The 21,979-nt window shown below is 41.6% G+C and overlaps 1 protein-coding gene across 2 annotated transcripts in view; it reads right to left on the bottom strand.

Annotated features, from left to right (window-relative positions):
- Positions 1-6,582: 6,582 nt before the first annotated feature.
- neurl1aa (neuralized E3 ubiquitin protein ligase 1Aa) overlaps positions 6,583-21,979 on the bottom strand; it is a 103,961-nt gene continuing 88,564 nt past the window's right edge. For both annotated transcript variants that reach the window (XM_037764133.1, XM_037764134.1), the window contains exons 5-6: positions 12,671-12,820; positions 6,583-9,829 (exon numbers count right to left, since the gene is read on the bottom strand). In XM_037764133.1, coding sequence (XP_037620061.1) covers positions 9,588-9,829; positions 12,671-12,820 — 392 coding nt within the window. In that variant the 3' untranslated portion in view covers positions 6,583-9,587. The remainder of the gene's footprint in view (positions 9,830-12,670; positions 12,821-21,979) is intronic.

Raw genomic sequence — 21,979 nt, 5'->3', positions numbered from 1 at the left:
CCGGCTCCTTTTTCATTTGTCTCACGACTTCCAGTCACATGTGCTACTGCAGATAGAGAAGAGCAGCGCACCCTCTTCCTGCTCATAGCTAGATAGTATGTGACAGTAATATTACAGATTGAGACATTTATCTTTATTCGCCTTATTGTGCCCGTCTAGATTAAGTGAGTTTAGATGTGGATGAGCAGAACAATGCAGCTGGTTCTATATAGCGAGTTATGAGAGAAAAGTGCGAGGAGGTTGAATGTAATGAATGAAGACGAATGAGCTCTCGGAGCCCCAGGTTCACACTTAAAGAGGGGAGAAAATAATTTTTGCTCTCCTGTATCCAAACGTGTGTGGAGCGATTTATCACTTGTGTCTAAAGTTACATGAAATATCTGCTTACACCTCCGTCCCAAAGAAGCACCACCAACCATCACTTCGGCCTGCAGCTTTTTAGGAGGTTCATTCGTGCTTTTCTGACTGAGAGACTGATACTGGATGACCATAGAATTAGAGTAGAACATTCATATTCAAATCAACACAGCAGGATGGTCAGAGCAGCGGCCATTTTTATATGTACCGTTGTATAGAACGTAGCAGGCTAACTTTCGTATAAATCGACTTGCAGCACTCATGCCGGCGTGACACATGTAACACAACAGCATCGGCGTCTGCTGTGTGTGCGTGCAACACGTTCTCATTCTAACTCATCACTTTAGGTTTAGGCAACAAAACCACCTGTTAGGTTTAGGAAAAAAACAACATGGTGGGACTTAAAACTGCTACGTTTATATAGTGAAAATTAAAGTGAGTACGAACGACACGAACAAACACCTGATTGTAACGTGAAAATGAACCGTAATGCACGTGACACAAACAGCGTCTTCCTGGATGAAAGCCTTGTGTCATTGGGCCCATCCACCGCCCCTCCCACCTGGCCTGTGTGTGTTTTTTCGCTCTTTACGTCACCACACTACAGGTCCCTACTGTTGCCGCAGATGGGTTTACATTGGAAAGCCCAGTACACGCTTTACAGCCTCACTTACGTGTGTTGTAACTACTAACAACAATCGCCATTTTCTTTTGAATTAGTCAAATGACCACAGCAAACAATTCAATATCAGTTATACTCTCATTCTATTTCCATGTGGATGACATATAGGACCAGCAGGATTTAGTGGCATCTAGCGGTGAGGTGGCAGATTGCAACCAACTGAATAGAGAGCTCCAGGGATGACGTATTTTTGTAGGCCAGCCAGGAAATCAGCATCGCCCTGGTTACCTCGACAAAAAAGCCAATGGGATTTTTCCATTGGATTCTGGATTAATGCAGAAAATAAGCTCTGTGGCAAACAAACGTTTATGATACTTACACGTTTTATTCAGCAAGATAATCTTCACAAATGAACATCGCTTATATGATTTTTGAAGCGTGAATGCAATCAGTAGAAGTAGAAAGCTAACGTTAGGCTATAAAGGAACTACACAGCGGTCACATGAGAGCAAGTATACACAATGAGACTGTAAAGGCGGAGGAGTCGGCGTGATGACGTTTATTAGTTTCATTTAGCCACTTGTTGGCAACCACCTTTTTTTAAAGGCTTTAAAAATCACGAGTGAGGTATTTATTGATGTATTTTATGTTGTAGAACAAAACGTTAAAATCTCTTCATGTAAATCACAGACCTTACTTCAGATATCTAACTAAAAACCCATCCAAAAAACCCATCACCATCCAGACGAGGGAACCAGGAGTGCTAAAATGCCAACTCATTTCCGGGTTTTAGGACTCATTCCTGTAGCACTCCATACCCCACCCCCGCCTCACCCCTCAGTTTCCAAGCGTAGGCCTGTAGAAGAACCTACGTCAACCTTCATCAAATTCAAACTGCCACTTCAGTGTAAAAACGCGAAAGGCTCTGGCCAGTGTTTGATTTGTCCATACTGGGCTACTGTAGAAACATGGTGGACTCTGAGAAGAGGACCCGCTCCCTATGTAGATATGAAGGGCTCATTCCAAGCTAAGTCCGTGGGGACTTGGCTTGGGAACCAGAGGGTTGCCGGTTCAAGTCCCCGCACTGGTAGCTGAAGAGGTGCCGGGTCGCCTCCTTGGCCAAGGTGCCCCTTGAGCAAGGCACCGACCCCCCCCCACCAAACTGCTCCCAGGGCACTATATAACTGCTAACTGCTCCTAATATTGGTAAATGCAGAGAGTAAATTTCACTGTGTGCTGTGCTGTGTACAATGCAATGTGTGATAGTAAAATATGATGTACAGTTACATTTACCTCGTGAATTTATGGAATTTCCAAGGCCCATTAAAGTGGCAGTAGTCAGTATATTTTTGGCATCATTGGGCAAAAATTCCATAATAACCTTTCAGCATATTGTAATTCAAGTGTTCTGAGAGAAAACTAGACTTCTGCGCCTCCGCATGGCTCTGTTTTCAGGCTTTAGAAAATCCTAACCCTAACATTTGAGGCGAGAAATAGACATTACATTAACATAATATTGATTAATATTTGATCAGCGCTGCCTAGTTTGACCATGTTTAGTGTAAAGCATCTTTGAGTTCTTTAAAAGTGCTATATAAGTTGAATTTTTTATTATTATTATTATTATTTGGTCAGAGTTCGCGAGTGATTGACATCCGGCTCTCATAGACGGCAGTTGGACAGCAGACCTCAGATCAGCTCTGCTGATCTGAGGTCTGTTGTTAGGAGCACCGGAGGACACAGAGGAACATTATTTTTTTCAGGTTACCTGTCTCATGCACTACTGTCACGATATAGCGATCGTTTTATAAAAAAACACTTTTTTTAATCATATTTGCTCCAATCTCTCCTACTTCAGCTTTAACTAGCCTTTTTTTTCAGAGCTATCTTATGTCAGACATAATTCAGTTGTCATCATGTGACAAAAATATGGAATTCGGTCATATAGGGAGATTGAAATCCATTTCTCTGTTCAAAGATGGTCTTATTGTATATGTGAGGACAACCACTGAAGAAGACCTTCACATGCTGGTGAATGCTCCAGAAAAAGCTAGTACGATGAGTTAAGATTTTTTTTCAGGTAATTAATTTTTTTTTTAATTCAAAGCACTCATTTCTTTAATGAATCCCTTCATGTGTTGACTAACACACACAGGCGACCAACACCGACGTCTCTCCACTAGATGTCTCTCTTGAACCAGTCTTGCTTGGAGCCGTCCTCCAGATTGCATCAGTGTTGAGAGGACCGACAGCGAGCACAGGGGAGATTTTCATATGAATAGACCTGCACATTACAAACTCAATATGTACGTTGACATTGAGTCTCCAAATGAAATTCTATTATGATAGGTCCCTTTTTTTATACAGCATAACTAATAACATCGGCTGTGAACATTGAAGGATGATGATCTGTGGCAGGGTTATGAATGCTCAGTTGAACAATGACAAGTATTAGATACACGTCTGGATTATTCTTTTCATGAGATTATTACTCATTTTATTCATATCCCTTGGCTCTTTTATAAGGAGATGTCACGGTGTCAGTCTATTGTAGACGGATGGCTATCGACGAGGAGCTCTGAAGAGACATCTGGATGAGGTGCTAGATGAATATATAGTGCAGTCATTTTTAGTAGGAGCACATCTACAATTTATGTTTCAGAGTAGGGTAGCAGGTATTTCCACTGATCTGCTAATCCCCCTACCTGTCACCGTGAAGCCCCCCAGCAGCTGTGGCTGGGACAGAGGCCATATCACATGATGTAACAGAGGGCTGGGGCCCCCGGATGACTTAGCATTGTGTTTCCCCTGGACCTCAAAGGACACGGCTGGCTACATCTGTTACAGGCCAACTCACATTTCAGTTTCTTCAGGTCTCAGTGTCAAAGGTCAAGCGCATGCAAAACACCATTAACACTCCATTTAGGATGTCCAATATTATACCAGCAAAGAAGAAAGACCATGGGACATAATGTGAAGTGGAAGCAATGCTGCAATTGTTGGAAGCAAACCTCAGAATCAATAGTTGACAAAACAATCTTTGCTCTAGGTCCACTCACTGGCTTGTGCTGGAGCTTTCAACCGTATCACACGGTCTTCATCAGCAGATGGATTTTGCTCAGTTCTCATGTCACTTTTGGGAATTTTTGTATCATGTTGGCTCAATAGTTTAGCTTGACAGATCATTATATGACCATGGAAAAGTTCCCCTTACTCACTTGTTCTGGAGCTTTCGACCATATCATTCTTGTTATGTAGCAACATTTCAGCCTCATGACTTTTTGTAAAAAAAAAAAGATGGATTTTTCATCTTTTTTTTTGCATTATATAAGACTAGTGAAATCATGAAAAACATATTGTGCCAATCTCAGGCACTCAATTGGAGCTACGTTAGCCATAGCTCTATGAGAGAACCAGATTTAGCTAGCTAACCTTCTACACATAAACAGAAGTTTTTATAACTATTTTATATCAAATATGTTTTAAACAACTTTCTTCATAATTTAGCCGAACGAGGTGTAACTTTAAGAGTGTGACAAACAGATTAACATCATGAAACATGGAAAAAAAAAGACATAAGTGAAAGTTGATGCTCAGCCTACTTTACTCCTTCGAGTTCTCTCCAAAAATAAATATGTCACTTCCTGAAAATGGTCTCAATGTAATTGTCCTTTTTTTTGGAGGGCAAGAAACTATAACTATAGTTCTTACTTATACTGTATATATAATCAGAGACAGTTTAACATGGCCTATACATTAATTAAAGAATATTTTGCCCCTTTTTTAATTATTTTATGGCCTATAGTTCTTGTAGAAGTTGATGACGTTGCACTGGTGACATGATCAAATCAAGCACATGTACCAAAAAAATGCTCAGTAAAGTTAAAAAAAAAAGTATTTTTAATGAGCATTATCCTTTGTTTATATTGTAAAGAAGACCTTAATCTATAATAGAAGCAATTTGTTATAAATATTTGACTCATTTTAAAGAGAATATGAGGAAGTAATTCATGGGGACAGAAATGTTGCTGCATAACAGGAATGAGTCCTAAAAGTCAACAACAAAGCAAACTTCGACTACTGATGCCATGCGATACAATTGAAAGCTCCAGAAAAAGCTAGTAAGCGGACCTTGAGTAGTGATTTTGTATATAGAAGTATTTTTTATTTTTTATTGTATACACTGACAAAATCTTAAAACCCTACCGTTGAGGTATTCTAGAAGGCACAGCAATCTGTATGAATTCTTCTCGCCTTGACCTAAGTTTTAAATCGGTGGCTATTTACAGAGGACTCAATGAAGCGTTGTCCCAGCTTATTTTCCGATGCTATTTTTCGCTGATGATATATTGGTATATTTGTGATGACATTTTTCTACGATATTTTAGCATACATTTTTCTACATCTTTCTATCTTTCTTGATATCTTAACACATGTTTCTACTATATTTCCTATGATATCTTTATACATTTTTCTATGATTATTTCTTTTCTATGGCATTTTCACTGTACACTCTGGAAAAAGTTTTTACTGCCTTACTGGGGTCATAGCTCTAAATTATACTTTACATGCAATTGATTCCCTTTATTTTTCTGTGCTCTTTGTTAGTGCTAGGTATATTTTCAGGCCACGAGCCACTGAGGTTATATTTCATGAGGTTATATTGTACAATTTGTACTGTAAGCATAGATTTATTTATGTCTTCCCTCAATAGAGGCTATAGAAAATGTATATCAATTATGTGCTATTGATGTGTGTGTCACCATTCTATTTTTAAGGAGTGGCTTTTGCCAAATGGGCTTTCAAGATATATATATATATATATATATTTCTTTCATTGTATTGCTGGTTGTCTCTGACTGTCACACCTCTGTTTTTGTGGGAGGATGTGTCCTGGCTGTGCATCCACAGATGATTCATCTCCTGATTGGTGTCTGTGCCTCACCTGAAATATTTAACAGATCTTGAGTGATCGTGCCTATGACGGCTTGTAGCTGAAACGCGTTCGTTTGTTTGCCCAAAATAAACTAAAAAAGACTCTTTATCTGTGAGTGCCGATGATTTGTTTCTTCTGTTGTTCCAGCTGAACCTCGACCACTTTTGTGACGGGTAATTTGCAATCAGTCATTGAGCAAGCTGTATTGGTGAATCACCTATACTTAAGACTTGAAGGGCCAGTGTGTAACATTTCGGGGGGATCTATTAGCAGAAATGGAATACAATATTCATAACTGTGCTTTTTGACGATTGAGCGTTTCAATACTTTCACAGTATTTATATAGGACTTAAAACTGCTTTATAATTTAAAAGACATGAAAATCTTACTTTTTACAATATGGGACCTTTAAGACCAACACGCCAATGGGTGCACAGATGGGCACAAGTACATTTGCTACTTACACAACGTGGGTGCTGGGCATGAAAACGACAACTGCGTCGGTCTGAAACTACCAATGACAAACAAAGGGCCCTAAAACTTCTCTAACTAACTAGCTAACAAAGTAGCTAAGAGGTAGAGTGAATATTGGGCTTCTTTTTTCCCTGAAAGAAAATATAAATCATGGTATCTCTATGAATGTTATTTGAATTATGAAACAAACTACTTTTGCTCAAACACATCTGGAAAGTTTATTAAGAACAATCATCCGACTCACACTGAGCAGAGTTCACAAACAAACACTTGTTGTTTCAAATGAAAAAGAAAGAAAATACAGGTTTGTAAAGTAGCCTACTTCAGCTGCTGTGTCACAACAATGGCCATATATACTGTATATATATATATATATATATAATGTTTCTAGCCACTGGTTCCAGTCTACATGAACACTAACAGCGTTCCACTCTGACGCTCATCTACCGTTGGTCCCGACGTTCACGCGGAGTGAACAGATTACTCATGCATGACAAAAAAGTACTAAGATCTACAGAAAGAATCTCTAAATATGCTGCTGTGCGATTGGCCAGACACATAGGAGTCATATCGGTATAGTGGCAATGTAGAAAGAAAGCAAAACACACACACACACAGGAAAAAGCAAGATTGGAGGAATTAGTCCACACATCAGTGACGGACAAATAAATAGTACATTGCAGGATCAGTAACATTCAAGGAGCCTGTGGGAGTATTCTGGATGCAAACAAATATTATAAAATAAAAACACCTTCCATTAAAAGAATAATTTACTGATGAAAAACTTCAGCCAAATGGTATGAGCTGTGTTGAGTTTATCAATTTATGTGGTTAAAAAATGAATGGATGCACATTAAAAAACCCAAACTAAATACAGGTTTTTGCATCAAGTTGCACCAAGGGACTTACTTACAATATGTGTATATATATATATATATATATATATATAAAAAGAAAATCAATGATTTAATTTGGTCGGAGTGTCAAAATAAAACATGCCACTGTTGAGTCTCGGAGAGCAACGCTGGCCTAAACATTTACAAGATTACAATCAGTAGCTTTATAAAGTGACATTTATCATTACCATACAGTGATGGCTTTCAGACTATAATATGATAAGAGATATAAATACAGAATGGGGCAGTAGGGCTCCCTAACATGGGCTAACACACAAGAAGATAAATTGCAAAAAAAAAAAAAAAAAAGAACTCCTGAAATTCAAGGATCGTAATAAAAACCAAGAGTTTCTATCTTGCACCCCGAAGCAATGATGCTTTGATTGTGTACTGCAATATCTCTTATTGCTGCAAGGTACAAGAGACTCTCTATACTCTCACTAGTAGAAAAAACAAGAACACATTTAGTTTATTTTTGGATAAACAGGAAAACAAATCTTAGAATCATGATTATCAATCAAAAAAGAAACAAAAAAACAGACACAACTTTTTTTCTTTGTTTTTTTTCAATTCAAGCACACCAATAAAAATCTCTCTAAAATACATAAGTTAACATTCAAATGTGAATTAACACTTCAAGCAGTAGCGTAATCAAACTGTAATGTGGGAAGGAGGGATGTGTGAAACATCACTGTCAGCGTTTGCCCAGAAAAGGACAGCTGGCAAAATACCGTAGCAGCATAGGTTTAAGCCCCATTTGTTGATTATCTACAAAATGAAGTACAATGTCATTAAAAAAACCAACAGCCTCTCAGCTTTGAGTATGTCCTGTAATAAGCTATGGCTTACTGCTGAGTAGCTGCATTTAGAGATGACATTTCTGGAGGGGGTGTATCAATACATTTTATACTGAAATTAGGGGATAGGAATCATACAAATATTCAAAATATTAGTTTTACCCTGCCCCCTGAACTGCTTTCTGTAAAGGATCTTTGCTGCTGGTGAAAAGCCTGTCACAAAGCGTATTAAACATTTTTAGTTAAATATTGGAAATGTCATGAATTTAATGTTACAAAAATATTTTTCTCCTCTGAGTGAACGTTTTGTGCCACACAACAGCGTTATTTGGTAATGTGTGAAGGTGTTTTGGAAAAAACAGAATAGATTCATCCGCGTGTAACAAATGAACCTTCTCTGGTTTAAGGCAGGAGGCTGTGTTGTATCTGTGGTGGCTTCTGATACCATGGCAACGGTCCTTTGACTTTATGTGTTGTCATGGGAACTATTTTAGAGGACCTGTCAATTTGTGCGCTCACAGTGTATTAGGCGTGGTTATTATAGGTCAAAGTTTGGGAAAATAGTTCACATCTTAAAAAAAAGATTGCCGGCCCTGAGGAGAATCCAAATGACTTCCTGTTTGCGTTCATAGATTCGGAGCTGCTGAGTCTGCTGGACGCAGGTTGGTAGATTTGTTTGAGTGTCTTTATCCTCTCTGTCTATTAACTAACGGGGCATTTCTGAGAGGACAATGCTGATTTCAGTGCAACATACCACATTGCAGAGCAAGCAGCTATAGCTAGCACAACAATATAGCTACCACCGACATTTGCAATAGAACTACCATAAAAGGTACATTAGATTATACGAGTACAAGAGGTGTTACAATCCTACTTAATATTCTCAGCACCGCCTTGCATCTCTAAGCACATCACTCACTGATAATCACCACGACAATTACAGAAATCCATCACTTCATCATTGCGTTTGCCAGACTTGTCTCTTCCGATGCCTCAGTAACACACAGACACAAGTTGTGACATACTGAGATGATCACCTGTCATAAGTCAGAAATACCCGTCAGGTTGACAGCGTATTTCAGAGCTTCATTCATCCTCGAAGAGAACTATTATGGAGACATTCGGCCCCCAAAATGACTCATCTGCTTTCGGTGCAAATGGGTGACAGTCCCTAAATCTTACAACATGGCTCAACAAATGAAAGAATTGTTTCAGTTTTTCCCCCTCTCCTTCAAATTCTTCCAAGATCCCAGGAAAGAGCAAACACTTCTGGTAGAGTTCTCAGCGGAACCCCTTCCTTCCACTTCAAGTGCCGCCTCTGCAGGGAGGCTGCACACGAGAGACCTTCCCAGTGAAGCGGTACTGGCTTTGGGAAAAAGTTATGCGAGCAAACCCAAACATTTGTATGTAAAATACCAAATTAAAGTACCAGAGTTCCTATTCCCTGAACTTAGAACATTTATTCCCCTGATTCTGCTGTTCTCGGGGAGGCCTGTCCGTCCCCTTTACGTGCTCCGGTACGTCTTGATAATGTCTTTGATCTGCCTTCTGCAGATGGGACAGCAGGCGTTGGACATCTTCTTGAGTTTGAGGCCACAGGTGTAGCACAGACACATGTGTCCGCAGGCGTAGATGACCGTGTCCACCGCGTTCTCGTAACAGATGGAGCACTCGTCGGACCAAAGCCCACGGCCTGATGGGAACGTAGGTGACTTGGGGAGGCTGATGGGTGAATTAGGGGTTGTTCCTGTGGTGAAATCAAAATAAGATTATTAAATAAGGAAAGATGGGGAAAGTGAAGTAGCCAAATAAATTTAGACATTACAAAATAGCAACAGAAAAATTGTTCAAAAAAGGGGTGACAAGTGGGGATGAGACTGACGCAGCTGTACACACAATCAACTTACAGAATTAACAACTATTAAATCAAAATATTTCTTTATTTTGCTAAGAGGTAACCGCTCCTAGCAACCACTGCTTCCAGCCCAGTCGCACAGCAGTTTGTGAAATAGCCACGAAATTTAATGTATTGATTCGTGTACATAGACACGGATTTCACATTCTTTTTGTGATGGTCAGCACAAAATCAATTTGTATGTAATCCATGTAATTATGATATGAAGTATAGAGAGCGGCAAACCCGGCGTAGGGAGGAGGTCAGGGTGGATGGGTAGGTAAAAACACACAGCACTTTGTCCAAAAAATGAGCCCTGGAGCCGGCGTTAGTGTCCGTGTGAAACCACAAGTCAAAGTTGATTTATTTGTCCCGCAACTTCCGTAATTAAGTTACAGCATTTCCGAAGTTATTTAAAACCAAACTGCAATATATTCCTAAAGCTAACAAAGTAGTTTTTGTCACGTAGCTTCCATACTTAAAGGGACTGTTTGTAACTTCTTACACGTATAAATCATTGTGGGTCGGTGTCTCATGCGCGTTCGTGTGTGGCTACGCTGTTCAGACTCAGACTCCAACACAAACTACACGGAAGCACCAAAACCGCAAAGTTCTATCTACTGAAGCCCGTCTGTTAAACAGTGTTAACTCTTCCTGCTTCCTGCGGTCATAACACACAGGGGAGACCGTAGCTTTGGTCTCCATGGCCGGAGTCTCTGCTGTACTCTGCTCCTCTGCCTGCCTTCACTCACGCACCTCGCTCGTTCTCCCTCGCTCTTTCGCTTCACTCTCACGTGCATGCACGCATACTCCACACTGCAGAAGAGTTAGTTTAGCTCTGAGAATATCTAGTGAATGTACATTGGAAGTTTGTGCAGAAATAAATGCTGCAGCTCCTCCAGACCAACAGAGGTTTCCCGTGTCGTTTCCTGCTGCTGAGTGAATAGACGAGGCTCCGGAGCGAGGAACGTTATCGTCTGTGACCGGGGGCTGCAGTGTCTCCCCTGTTCCTTCTGACCTGGTCGGGAGGCCGAAGCAGGAAAACACAGCATCAGCATCGATTCATGGAGAGACCTTCGTCTGGTCAGCTAACATTAATTGCGAAGCAGGTGAAATATAGAGTGATATTGTGGTTTTAGCTGACGTGTGTCGTGTCACTGTTTTGAGCGATGCTCGTTCATGTCTATGTAGAGCGAGCACAAGTGCGAGCGCGAGCAACAGGACGCTGCCACAGGTGTGGCCGTTAACAAGCAATTTCTGATTCTTACATAGAGTCCCTTTAAGTTTCGCCCCTTTCGGTATTATTTAAACCCAAATCAAAATCTTTTCCTAAACCTAAACTAAGTAGTTTTCTTCCCTAAGCCTAACCAAGTTGATGTATTCCTAGACCAAGTAGTTTTATTTTGAAAAGACTGAAGTGGAAAGCGGAGCAGCAGGGGCGGTATTGCATTCGCTTTACCGCACCGTTGTGACGAAAAGAGAGCTGAGCCGGAAGGCAAAGCTCTCGATCTACCGTTCAATCTTCGTTCCTACTCTCACCTATGGTCATGAGGGTTGGGTCATGACCGAAAGAACGAGGTCGCGGGTGCAAGCGGCCGAAATGGGTTTCCTCAGGAGGGTGGCTGGCGTCTCCCTTAGAGATAGGGTAAGAAGCTCAGTCATCCGTGAGGGACTCGGAGTAGAGTCCTTGCTCCTTTGCGTCGAAAGGAGCCAGTTGAGGTGGTTCGGGCATCTAGCACGGATGCCTCCTGGGCGCCTTCCTTGGGAGGTGTTCCAGGCACGACCAGCTGGGAGGAGACCACGGGGAAGACCCAGGACTAGGTGGAGAGATTATATCTCTACTCTGGCCTGGGAACGCCTCGGGATCCCCCAGTCAGAGCTGGTTAATGTGGCCCGGGAAAGGGAAGTTTGGGGTCCCCTGCTGGAGCTGTTGCCCCCTGCGACCCGATCCCGGATAAGCGGTTGAAGATGGATGGATGGATGGATGAAGCGGAAATTAACATGTGCGTCACGCGTTGCTGGACATTTGTAGGAAAACGCACAAAAAATGCGTTGTTGAAAGTCGTGCTGAACATCACAAAAAAAAGGGAAATTTGTGTCTACGTACACGAATCGAATAGATTCAATTTCGTGACTATTTCAAAAACTGCTGCGAGACTGTGTTGTTGCTACAGCTAACATGTCCACTTTTAGGACATGTTATCTACGTCACTTGCTACTAGCCATAACCAGTCAGCAGCAAGTGACGAATCCATCCCTCCAACATAATTTTCAGCACATTTCGGTACACGTTTCAGTACATTTAAGAAACGAAATGCCTCCCTCCACAAGAACGTGAAAACGACATCCAGCTGAATGAATGAAGTCAAACTAAATGGCAATTCAGTCAGACTATCAGGCTTCTAAAATCAACCATGTGTAAGAAGTTTTGTATCAGATTTACATGTTGCACTATCTAAAAAAAAAAAGTTCCATCTTCCATTTATATAACAGTGCTATGTGACATAACATTTTCCTACATCCAGCTGCAGCTGCAGCAGCGTTGGGACCATCAAGCGCTGGCCATTGTCCCAAACTACTGCAGGATGACATCTGCTCGCTATCCCATTATGGTTTCCGCTGCATCCCCTGTGGGGTGATTGATTGTGAGCTTCAGTAGCAGTATCTCCCTGTATCTGGGTGTACTGTACCTACCCCCTGCTGAGCTGCAGTACGCAGCGGAGCACAGGCCTCCGTTCAGCACAGGATCGGAGCTGCCACTGCCCAGGGCGCTGGGGGTGTGCGGAGAGGAGGAGGGCGAGCTGGGGTTCGACGCGGCCCGCGGATCCCCGAGATGAGTGGAACCTAGTCGGAGCAGATAAAGGCATGGGATTAGATATTTACTTAAATCAGAACTCACATTACTTCAGTAACCAGCTGCAATAAATGGAGTGGAAATTGTCTCGGTGACATTACTGGAGACTGATAACTGTATTATAGTTAGAATATAAGATGTGTAAAGGACAACAGCAAAAAGCAGAGAGAAGGAAGGGAGGTGTTTGAGAGATTTAGAACACTGTAGACCAAATAAAAAAAAAAAAATCCATGGTGCTCTCTTGTAAAAAGTTAAAATAAAAAAAGGGCTGTCAATCCATTCAAATATTTAATCGCGATTAACTGCATGATTGTCCATAGGTAATCGTGACTGATCATAAATTTATAGCACATTTTTCATCTGTTCAAAATGTACCTTGAAGAGAGATTTGTCAAGTATTTCATTCTCTTATCAACAGGGGAGTGGGCAAATATGCTGCTTTATGCAAATGTATGTATATATTTATTATTGGAAAACAATTAACAACACAAAACAATGACAGATATTGTCCAGAAACCCTCACAGGTACTGCATTTAGCATAAAACATATGCTCAAATCATAACATGGCAAACTGCAGCCCAACAGGCAACAACAGCTGTCAGTGTGTCAGTGTGCTGACTTGACTATGACTTGCCCCAAACTGCATGTGATTATCATAAAGTGGGCATGTCTGTAAAGGGGAGACTCGTGGGTACCCGTAGAACCCATTTACTCATTCATATATCTGGAGGTCAGAGGTCAAGGGGACCCCTTTGAAAATGGCCATGCCAGTTTTTCCTCGCCAAAATTGAGTGTAAGTCTGGAACGTTATTTAACCTCTTTCAGGACAAGCTAGTGTGACATGGTATCTTCACTCTAGCTTTAAAACTGAGCCCGCTACAACCTTAAAAATCGCAAGTTGCGTTAACGCGTTAAAGGAACTAGTGGCGTTGAAACAAATTTGCGCAACTTTTGACAGCTCTAAATAGAAACATAAAGGCACAAGACATTACAGCAGATAGGTCTTGTCATTGACGGCCGCTCTTTTTTCCACCTTATTGTTTTTTCTTTGTAATATATTTCACAATTTGTGATAGCATAATAATCATTTCATACAGTCTACAGTACTGTGAGAAGCATAAATTAAGTTGAAATGTACATTTTCGCTGCTCTAGTCGTCTCCCCTCTCGAGCCGCTGTGGGCGCACCTCGCAAACTGACTGAAATCTCACATGAACAAATGCAGTGGAGGTCTCTGATTGGTCGGGAATGAAAGAGGGGAAGTGAAGATAACTGTTATGCACGATCTGGAAGTATTTATTCAGCAATCGGCAAAAAAAACGTCATCTGTACGGAACATGGTTAGTGTACAGGGTTAGTGTACGTTAGTTGGGCTATAAAGAGCAGTCGTCGGATCCTTAAAAGGACCGACAGCAGAGCCAGGAGAACATCAGGTATGAGTTCATGTGTAGGGAGGACTCAGCATTGTAGCGTTGGTTTAATGACAGACAGTTACTTTTACTATTTTCTGTACAGTTTAAATTGTAAGGCAGTTTATGGCACGGTGTGCAGGGCAGCATTAGACTATAAATAGTTGAAGTACGGTTATCTGTGTAGAAAAAAACTAAACCTTGTTACTGTGGAAGTCCTGATCTGCCTCAGAGCTTCACCGTCTGTAGCAGCAGAGTCAATAACGTAGCTAAATATGCTAGTGTAGGTTATCTGAGGCCGCTTCTTCAGGTCGTCCTCCATCCCTCCACAGTAGAAGGCAGAGCTATGATCACATTATCCTGTTTGAGCTGTGATAGGTGGTGTTCACACATGTTTTACTAGATTTATTAATACAATCACTCTAGGAGAGACAATTAGTGTACTGTTACCATGGTAAACGCCGGTTCTGGTTCAGTGACACGATGCGCCGGAAGTTACGCCCATAATTCACGCAATGCATCATGGGGGCTGGGAATAAGGTGGATAGTATGTCGGAAAAAGTCATAAAAAAGCCTCAGTATGTTGGAGACAGAGCTGAAAGTAGAGTAAATGTTGGACTTTTGGAATCTCCAAATGAATGCTAACGTTGCTCTGTGTTTAATGGAACTAACATATTAGCCATAGCAGCTTTATTTTGCGATCATTTTCCAAATGTGTTTTCAGCTTGTTCCTCTGGTACCAAAGTGGCAACAAAAATAATAATAATGCAGCTTTAGAATTTCACCCAAAAGGGCAGTATCAACAGGGATATTCAATATGGGGTGCTTTATAAAATATAATAAAATAAATGTTTTCCCCACAGGCGATGTCTAATGTCACTAATCTTACGGTATGCTCTGTCATTGAAAATAACTTTAATAGTTTACCATCACAGGTGGGGCAGAAACACCAAAAATACCCAACAAATTAAGATGCAAATTAGCTGTCTTGCAGAGCAAGCATGTAATCACCAACAAAGAATTCCCATCAAATGCTTTGCTGTTTCTCAGCGTAACTGCAGATTACTTTAATTACCTTCCCTGAAGCTTGCTGTCAAAAAATAGCACACTAACAACTGCATCAGGAATCAGCTGTTGTGTGCACATTAGATATTTAACCATCCTATTTCAGGACCTGCTTTTCTTTTTTTCAAAAAGCATCACTCCACTGTGGAGAATCTTTCTAAAGGAACATTTCATGGTGTGTCTTGTTCTCCTGGAGAGCTGACAGGAAAAACAAGAAGTAAAACCGGAGTCATCTGGTGTGGCCGAGTCGCCGTCAACACTGACCAGTAACATCATGATGGCAGCCCCGCACTAACCAATGTCCCCAGCAGCCCGCCAGACTGCATCTCTCCATGTTGCCATCTGCACCAGCAGTCTGATCAATCCAACTGATGCCCGGGGGCCAACACACAGAGGCCTACTTCTCTCTAGGGCCAAGCCAATAATGGGTCATTGGAATTTAGAGAAAATGTCCCCATAGCTGCCAGGTCATAAACAGTAGCAGTGCTTTTGTCATCATATCACTGCTGCTCATGGAGCTGTTTGATGTGGCAACTCAGAGGGGTGGGGGGGGGGATTCGTCAAGAATCTCTTTTGTTTGCATACCGGGGGTTGCCCATGGTGCTCCTGGCACTCCTCACAGTGTGTATGTACAGTGTGTAACATGATAGCACCATGGCGAAATGCATTTTTAGCAGGGTAAGCCTCAGGCAGAATCACACTCCTTATCCAGGCAGTATGCGTGAGATGCTCGACCCATTGTCTATGTATAGATACAAGACAGGCCACAAACATGCACTGGCTATAAGCAGAGGAAACACCATTGATGGATTGCTTCTTCATCATGAGCAAACTCACAAATTTATTTCCTCTAATCTATAAGTCCTCCAACCCATATCAGCACATACAGTAGGTCGTACCCTCTAACACGACCCACAGGAGTGTTTCCTAAATTAGCGTCCCCTACCGGTGGCACCGGCTGGCGCGAAACTGGAAGGAAACAAACATCAAAGAGTGAAGAAGAAGAGTAATTTACACGAAGATGCTAACAAAAATGTCTAACTGGAGAGACAGCAAGATTCGGGGGACTTCCGTCGGTAAGGGTCGATGTTGAAATCATCAGATATATTCAGGGAACGACAAGAGCCTCGGTTGTTTATGACCAAATTACAGCTACGTGGCCGCAGTGTAACCCAGGTCATGCCCTGCCTCCGGCACGCTCTACCCAGGCACCACCCCTCGCCTGAACCAGAGTGTTTCCAGTAAGGTGAGAACGTGTCAGACATGGACATGTAAAAGGGCAACTCTGGACAAAGTCCGGACCTGATTCTCTGAACATTCATATGAGAAAAGAGAAGAGAAGAGAAGGGACACGATTAATTAGAATGAAAAACAGAGCTCTGTCTACTTTCACACCTCGGCAGGCTGTGGGCCTTTCTCAAACCGGTCCCTCCTCACACACGTGATGGAGTGAACTCCGTTTGTAGTCACTCTCACAGCTGAATGAAGCACCCTTCTTTAAGGTGGAGGGGAGAAACAACAGCAAGCTTTGGGATCAACTTCCCTCTCTCTGACAGAAACTGCCGCAATGTTTCGTAACCATGGTTTTGTATCAAGCTGAGGGGATGTGCAAAGGTTCACAGTAATACGAATAAAAAGAAAAAAGAAAAAATATAAAGAGAAACTAAAAATCTTAAAATAACTCCCATGCTTCCGTGGTGGAATTTCTTTTCTTTTTTTGTAAACATCTTCTCGTTTTTAACTCTGATGTTTATGAGCTGCTGAGTTTTCTAGACTAGATAAGGGTAGAGATTTGATCCTAAATACAATGAAACCTTAAAGTGGGGGTAAGGAGCATATTTTTGTCATCATTGGGCAACAATTCCATAAAAACCTTTCAGCATATTGTAATTCATGTGTTCTGAGAGTAAACTAGACTTATGTACCTCCTCATGGCTCTGCTTTCAGGCTTTAGAACATCTAGCCTGTGACAGAAGACTTTGACCAATCACAGGTCATTTCAGAGAGAGAGCGATCCTATTGGCTGTGCTCCGGCCGGTGGGTGGTGCTTGGTATTTCCTCAACTTGATCTCAACATGGCTGCCGGGTCACAAACTTTCTCCTTTTACAGCTAAACAGTACACTACAAGATATTTCTCTACAAGAGAAATAGTCATTACAGTAACAGAATATTGATCTATATTTGATCAACGCTGTCTAGTTTGACCGTTTGATCGGAGTTTGCGAGTGATTGACAGCCGGCTCGCATCATCGGCAGCTGGACGGCAGACTCCAGATCACCTCTGACTGCTTGTTTTCCTCCGGTCTATGAAATCTTGCAGATGCCGTTAGGAGCACCGGAGGACACAGAGACACATGATTTTTTTCAGATTACCTGTCTCATGCACTAATGTCAGAATATAGTGACCGTTTTATAAAACATATATATATATTTATAAAATATAAACTTTTTTTAATCATATTTGATCCATTTCTACCTACTGCTGCTTTAATATGGCAGACCCTCCACATGAACGTGCAAACGGAGTGGAAGTAGGTAGGGAGAGGGTTTGAGAAAGGCCCCCATGTGTAGCTGGTATGATTGTTGGCTTGTTTCAAAAAGTTACAAAAATGGTTGGATGCCCCAACGTCCGTGTGCGCTATAAAAGGAAATCAAAGCAGCTGGAGAAAAGCCCCAGTACTTGCATGTACAACTAAATATGTGTAGAAATGGCGTCATGCCGTCATGCTGTGAATGTTGATCAGTGAAGGTGTTACCGCATTCGTCACCTTTCATCGGATTACTCGAGCCTGATCACCCTGCAGCCCTGTAGCACGAGTGGTTCCCCTGTGGAATTGAATCCTCTTTCTCTCCACCTCCCTCCCTCCCTCCCTCTGTCCATTTCTCCCTGTTAATCCCCCTGGCAGGCGGGCACCTCCCATCCAGGGCAGCTGAGGCAGGATCTGTGGTGCCCAGCCCTGATCCCGCCTGTTCGCCGCTAGATTAAACCGACCTGTGTGAACAGCTGTGAGAGGCAGGCTGCCTCTCTGTGGCCACATCTCTGCTGCTAACTACTTCGGCACCCGTCCATCTTTAGCACACACGAGTAGAGCCTCTTCCTTTAAAGCATGGGAGGCATGCGGAGTATGTGGTGAGGGGAGGTGGGTGGGGATGAGGGGTGCAGGGGAGGACGGTGGAGGTGGAGGGCGAAAGTCAGGAGGCTTAACGTGTGTATAAGGATCACCCTCGATAGCCTTCAGGCTTGTGTGAGTCACAGATTTGGGTCACTTTTTACAATACAGTCTGATGGGAGGGAAGGGGTTAAATGGAAATTCTCCAGGCCTCTTTATACTACACATGCAATAAAAACTAAAGGAACTAAAGGAACTAAAGGAGAGAAGAGTGAAAGGACCCTTGCAAACATTACAGTTGGTGAAACGCTATCATCGCACACAAACTGTTTCAGAATGGGTAGCCGTTCGTTTAATTGCAGAGAATCTCTTGTTTCGGAGGTGCTATCGGGACAAATGTGCACTTAGGCTCAGCTTTTGTTGTTTGTGTGTGTTCAGATCGGATGAGAGGAAAGCAGCTCTAAAGGGTTGCAGTTTAAGGTCACGGCTTACCCTCCTGCATAAAATGTTAATAGTCTCTTCTGTCTGTGGTGGAGATATTATCTTTGGAGACAAAAGAGCTGTTTTGGAGGGAGGACACGGTCGTACATCCCCGAGTTGTTTATCACTTTAATAGTTGTGGTGAGGAGAGTGTGTGTGCTTCCATACATATGTATGAACGCATGTATAAAAGTTAGCGCCAATTTGTTTTAATGGCACTAATTTCTTTAACGCATTAACGCAACTTGCGATTTTTAGGTTGTTGCGGGCTCAGTTTTAAAGCTAGAGTGAAGATACTGGTATCATATGAAACTAGAAAACCTAAAGAATCCATCGGTACCAACCGAAAGAGGCTAAATAACGCTCCAAACTTAAGCTAAATTTTGGCGAGGAAAAACTTTCATGTCCATTTTCAAAGGGGTCCCTTGACCTCTGACCTCCAGATATGTGAATGTAAATGGGTTCTATGGGTACCCACGAGTCTCCCCTTTACAGACATGCCCACTTTATGATAATCACATGCAGTTTGGGGCAAGTCATAGTCAAGTCAGCACACTGACACACTGACAGCTGTTGTTGCCTGTTGGGCTGCAGTTTACCATGTTATGATTTGAGCATATTTTTTATGCTGAATGCAGTACCTGAGGGTTTCTGGACAATATCTGTCATTGATTTGTATTGTTAATTGATTTCCGATAAAAAAATATATACATACATTTGCATAAAGCAGCATATTTGTCCACTCCCATGTTAATATACTTAACAAATAACAAATCTCCCTTTAAGGTACATTTTGAACAGATTAAAAAATGTGTGATTAATTTGCCATTAATCGCGATTAACTATGGACAATCATGCAATTAATGGTGGTTAAATATTTTAATCGATGGACGGCCCTAGTTTGAAGGTTGAAGAAAATGTCTCTGAAATTAAAAATGACATGCACCCCCCACACCCCTCTCAATTTTCAAAGTCCTGCATAAGGTTCAGTTTGATTTAGTCAAAAATCATCGTATTACAATGTGTTCCGTAATTATAACTTACAAGGAACTGTGAGTAATTTTGGGGCTTTTTTTGCCCTGGATTTCGCCTTTCAGGCTGGGAGGAACACCTGCAGACACTACTCAGGGGTGTAAAAGCCCTAAAAAAACCTCTGGTAAAAAACAACAACAACAACTACAAAATTTAGTGTCAGTATTCATCTTAAAAATACGCTATTGAACATCATTCAAAGATAAGGCAGTAAAGGAAAAATCAAATACAATATTCATTTATCATAAAGTATCAGCTGTGGAAAACTTTGCATTAATAATACTGCAATTCCCATGCATTCCACACCATGTTGTTTGCTAGATTAACATAAATATCTAAACGCAGGAAATAACGTTCACATATTTTGTTTTCTGAAAGCAGACCCAGCCCTTTGCCTGGTGGACAAATAGACTGAGAGGAAGTTAAGTGGAGCATGCACATGAGAAAGAATAGGACAATTATTAGAATAGCACACAGTGCAGTGATCAGGTCATAGCATGCTGCCCCCTTTATACTTTATTCTAGATGAGTGAGCCGGCTACTGTATCAGAGCTTGTGTGAATGTCAGTAGGCTACCGGTATGTCTGTTTGCAGGTGTACATGTGTGATAATTGAGGGGATATAGAAACAAAGATGTGTGGAGCACAAAAATGATGAGTAAAACAAAAACATTTGAAAGAGAAGAGAAGACAGTAGCAGAGATGACAGAAGTTGAGAAGAAGAGGAGGAGAAGAGAGGAGCGTGGCAGCTGCAGTGTGCGAGGATGTGGGTGGTGAGACGTTTCACTTGAGCATGAGCGCGCTGACATTTTAATGGAATCTATAATACATGCGAAGTGGGTCACTGGATGGGTGTCCTATTTCCACGCCACGAGACACAAGGTCCCTTCGATATCTCTCTCAAAGTTCAAACTGTCGGCTGCTCTGTTTTCAGCTTTCGTTGCGATAATCACACTAATAAGAGATATTTGGATAATGGAGAAAAATACTGTGTGGCGTGCACTCTATGAGTTGGTGTGTCCCAGTGGGTAAAACTGTAGGTCTCAGCATGGAGAGCTTAGAAAAAACTGATTCTGTCAGTTTTTATGCATGTCAGACTAATCCACCCACATACTGTATATCATCTAATCTTATCCATTTTAGCAACATGGGAGTGGACAAATATGCTGCTTTATGCAAATGTATGTATATATTTATTATTGGAAATCAATGAACAACACAAAACAATGGCAAATATTGTCCAGAAACCCTCACAGGTACTACATTTAGCATTAGAATATGCTCAAATCATAACATGGCAAACTGCAGCCCAACAGGCAACAACAGCTGTCAGTGTGTCAGTGTGCTGACTTGACTATGACTTGCCCCCAAACTGCATGTGATTATCATAAAGTGGGCATGTCTGTAAAGGGGAGACTTGTGGGTACCCATAGAACCCATTTACATTCACATATCTGGAGGTCAGAGGTCAAGGGACCCCTTTGAAAATGGCCATGCCAGTTTTTCCTCGCCAAAATGAACACAAGTTTGGAGCGTTATTTAACCTCCTTCGCGACAAGCTAGTATGACATGGTTGGTACCGACGGATTTTTTAGGTTTTCTTGTTTCATATGATACCAGTATCTTTACTCTAGCTTTAAAACTGAGTCTGCTACAACCTAAATCGCAGGGTTGCATTAATGCGTTAAAGAAATTAGTGGCGTTAAAATGGTGTTTTAAAAACGGGTTATCTATCTATCTATCTATCTATCTATCTATCTATCTATCTATCTATCTATCTATAATGATACTGAGACACATATTGAGGTATTGTACAGAATACTTTTCTTCAAATAGACTTAAAACAGAAAGCCAGAAATATCAACTGATAAAGTATGACTTCCACTATCATTACTACTAAGAGAACTAATGCAGTATCGATTTCAACAACCACCATCACCCTGCCCGAGGACTCTTGGCTGACCTGAGCTACGCTGATGCGTCTGTTTGAGTATGTTCCTATTAGAAAGGTCCATCACTTCATGCTTTGTTTGAAGTGAGAGGCCTCTGTGAT

Source organism: Sebastes umbrosus, chromosome 3, assembly GCF_015220745.1.
Source record: "Sebastes umbrosus isolate fSebUmb1 chromosome 3, fSebUmb1.pri, whole genome shotgun sequence".
NCBI classification, from domain to species: domain Eukaryota; kingdom Metazoa; phylum Chordata; class Actinopteri; order Perciformes; family Sebastidae; genus Sebastes; species Sebastes umbrosus.
The sequence above is the reverse complement of the archived record's forward strand: the minus strand, read 5'-3'. Positions and strand labels throughout refer to the sequence as shown.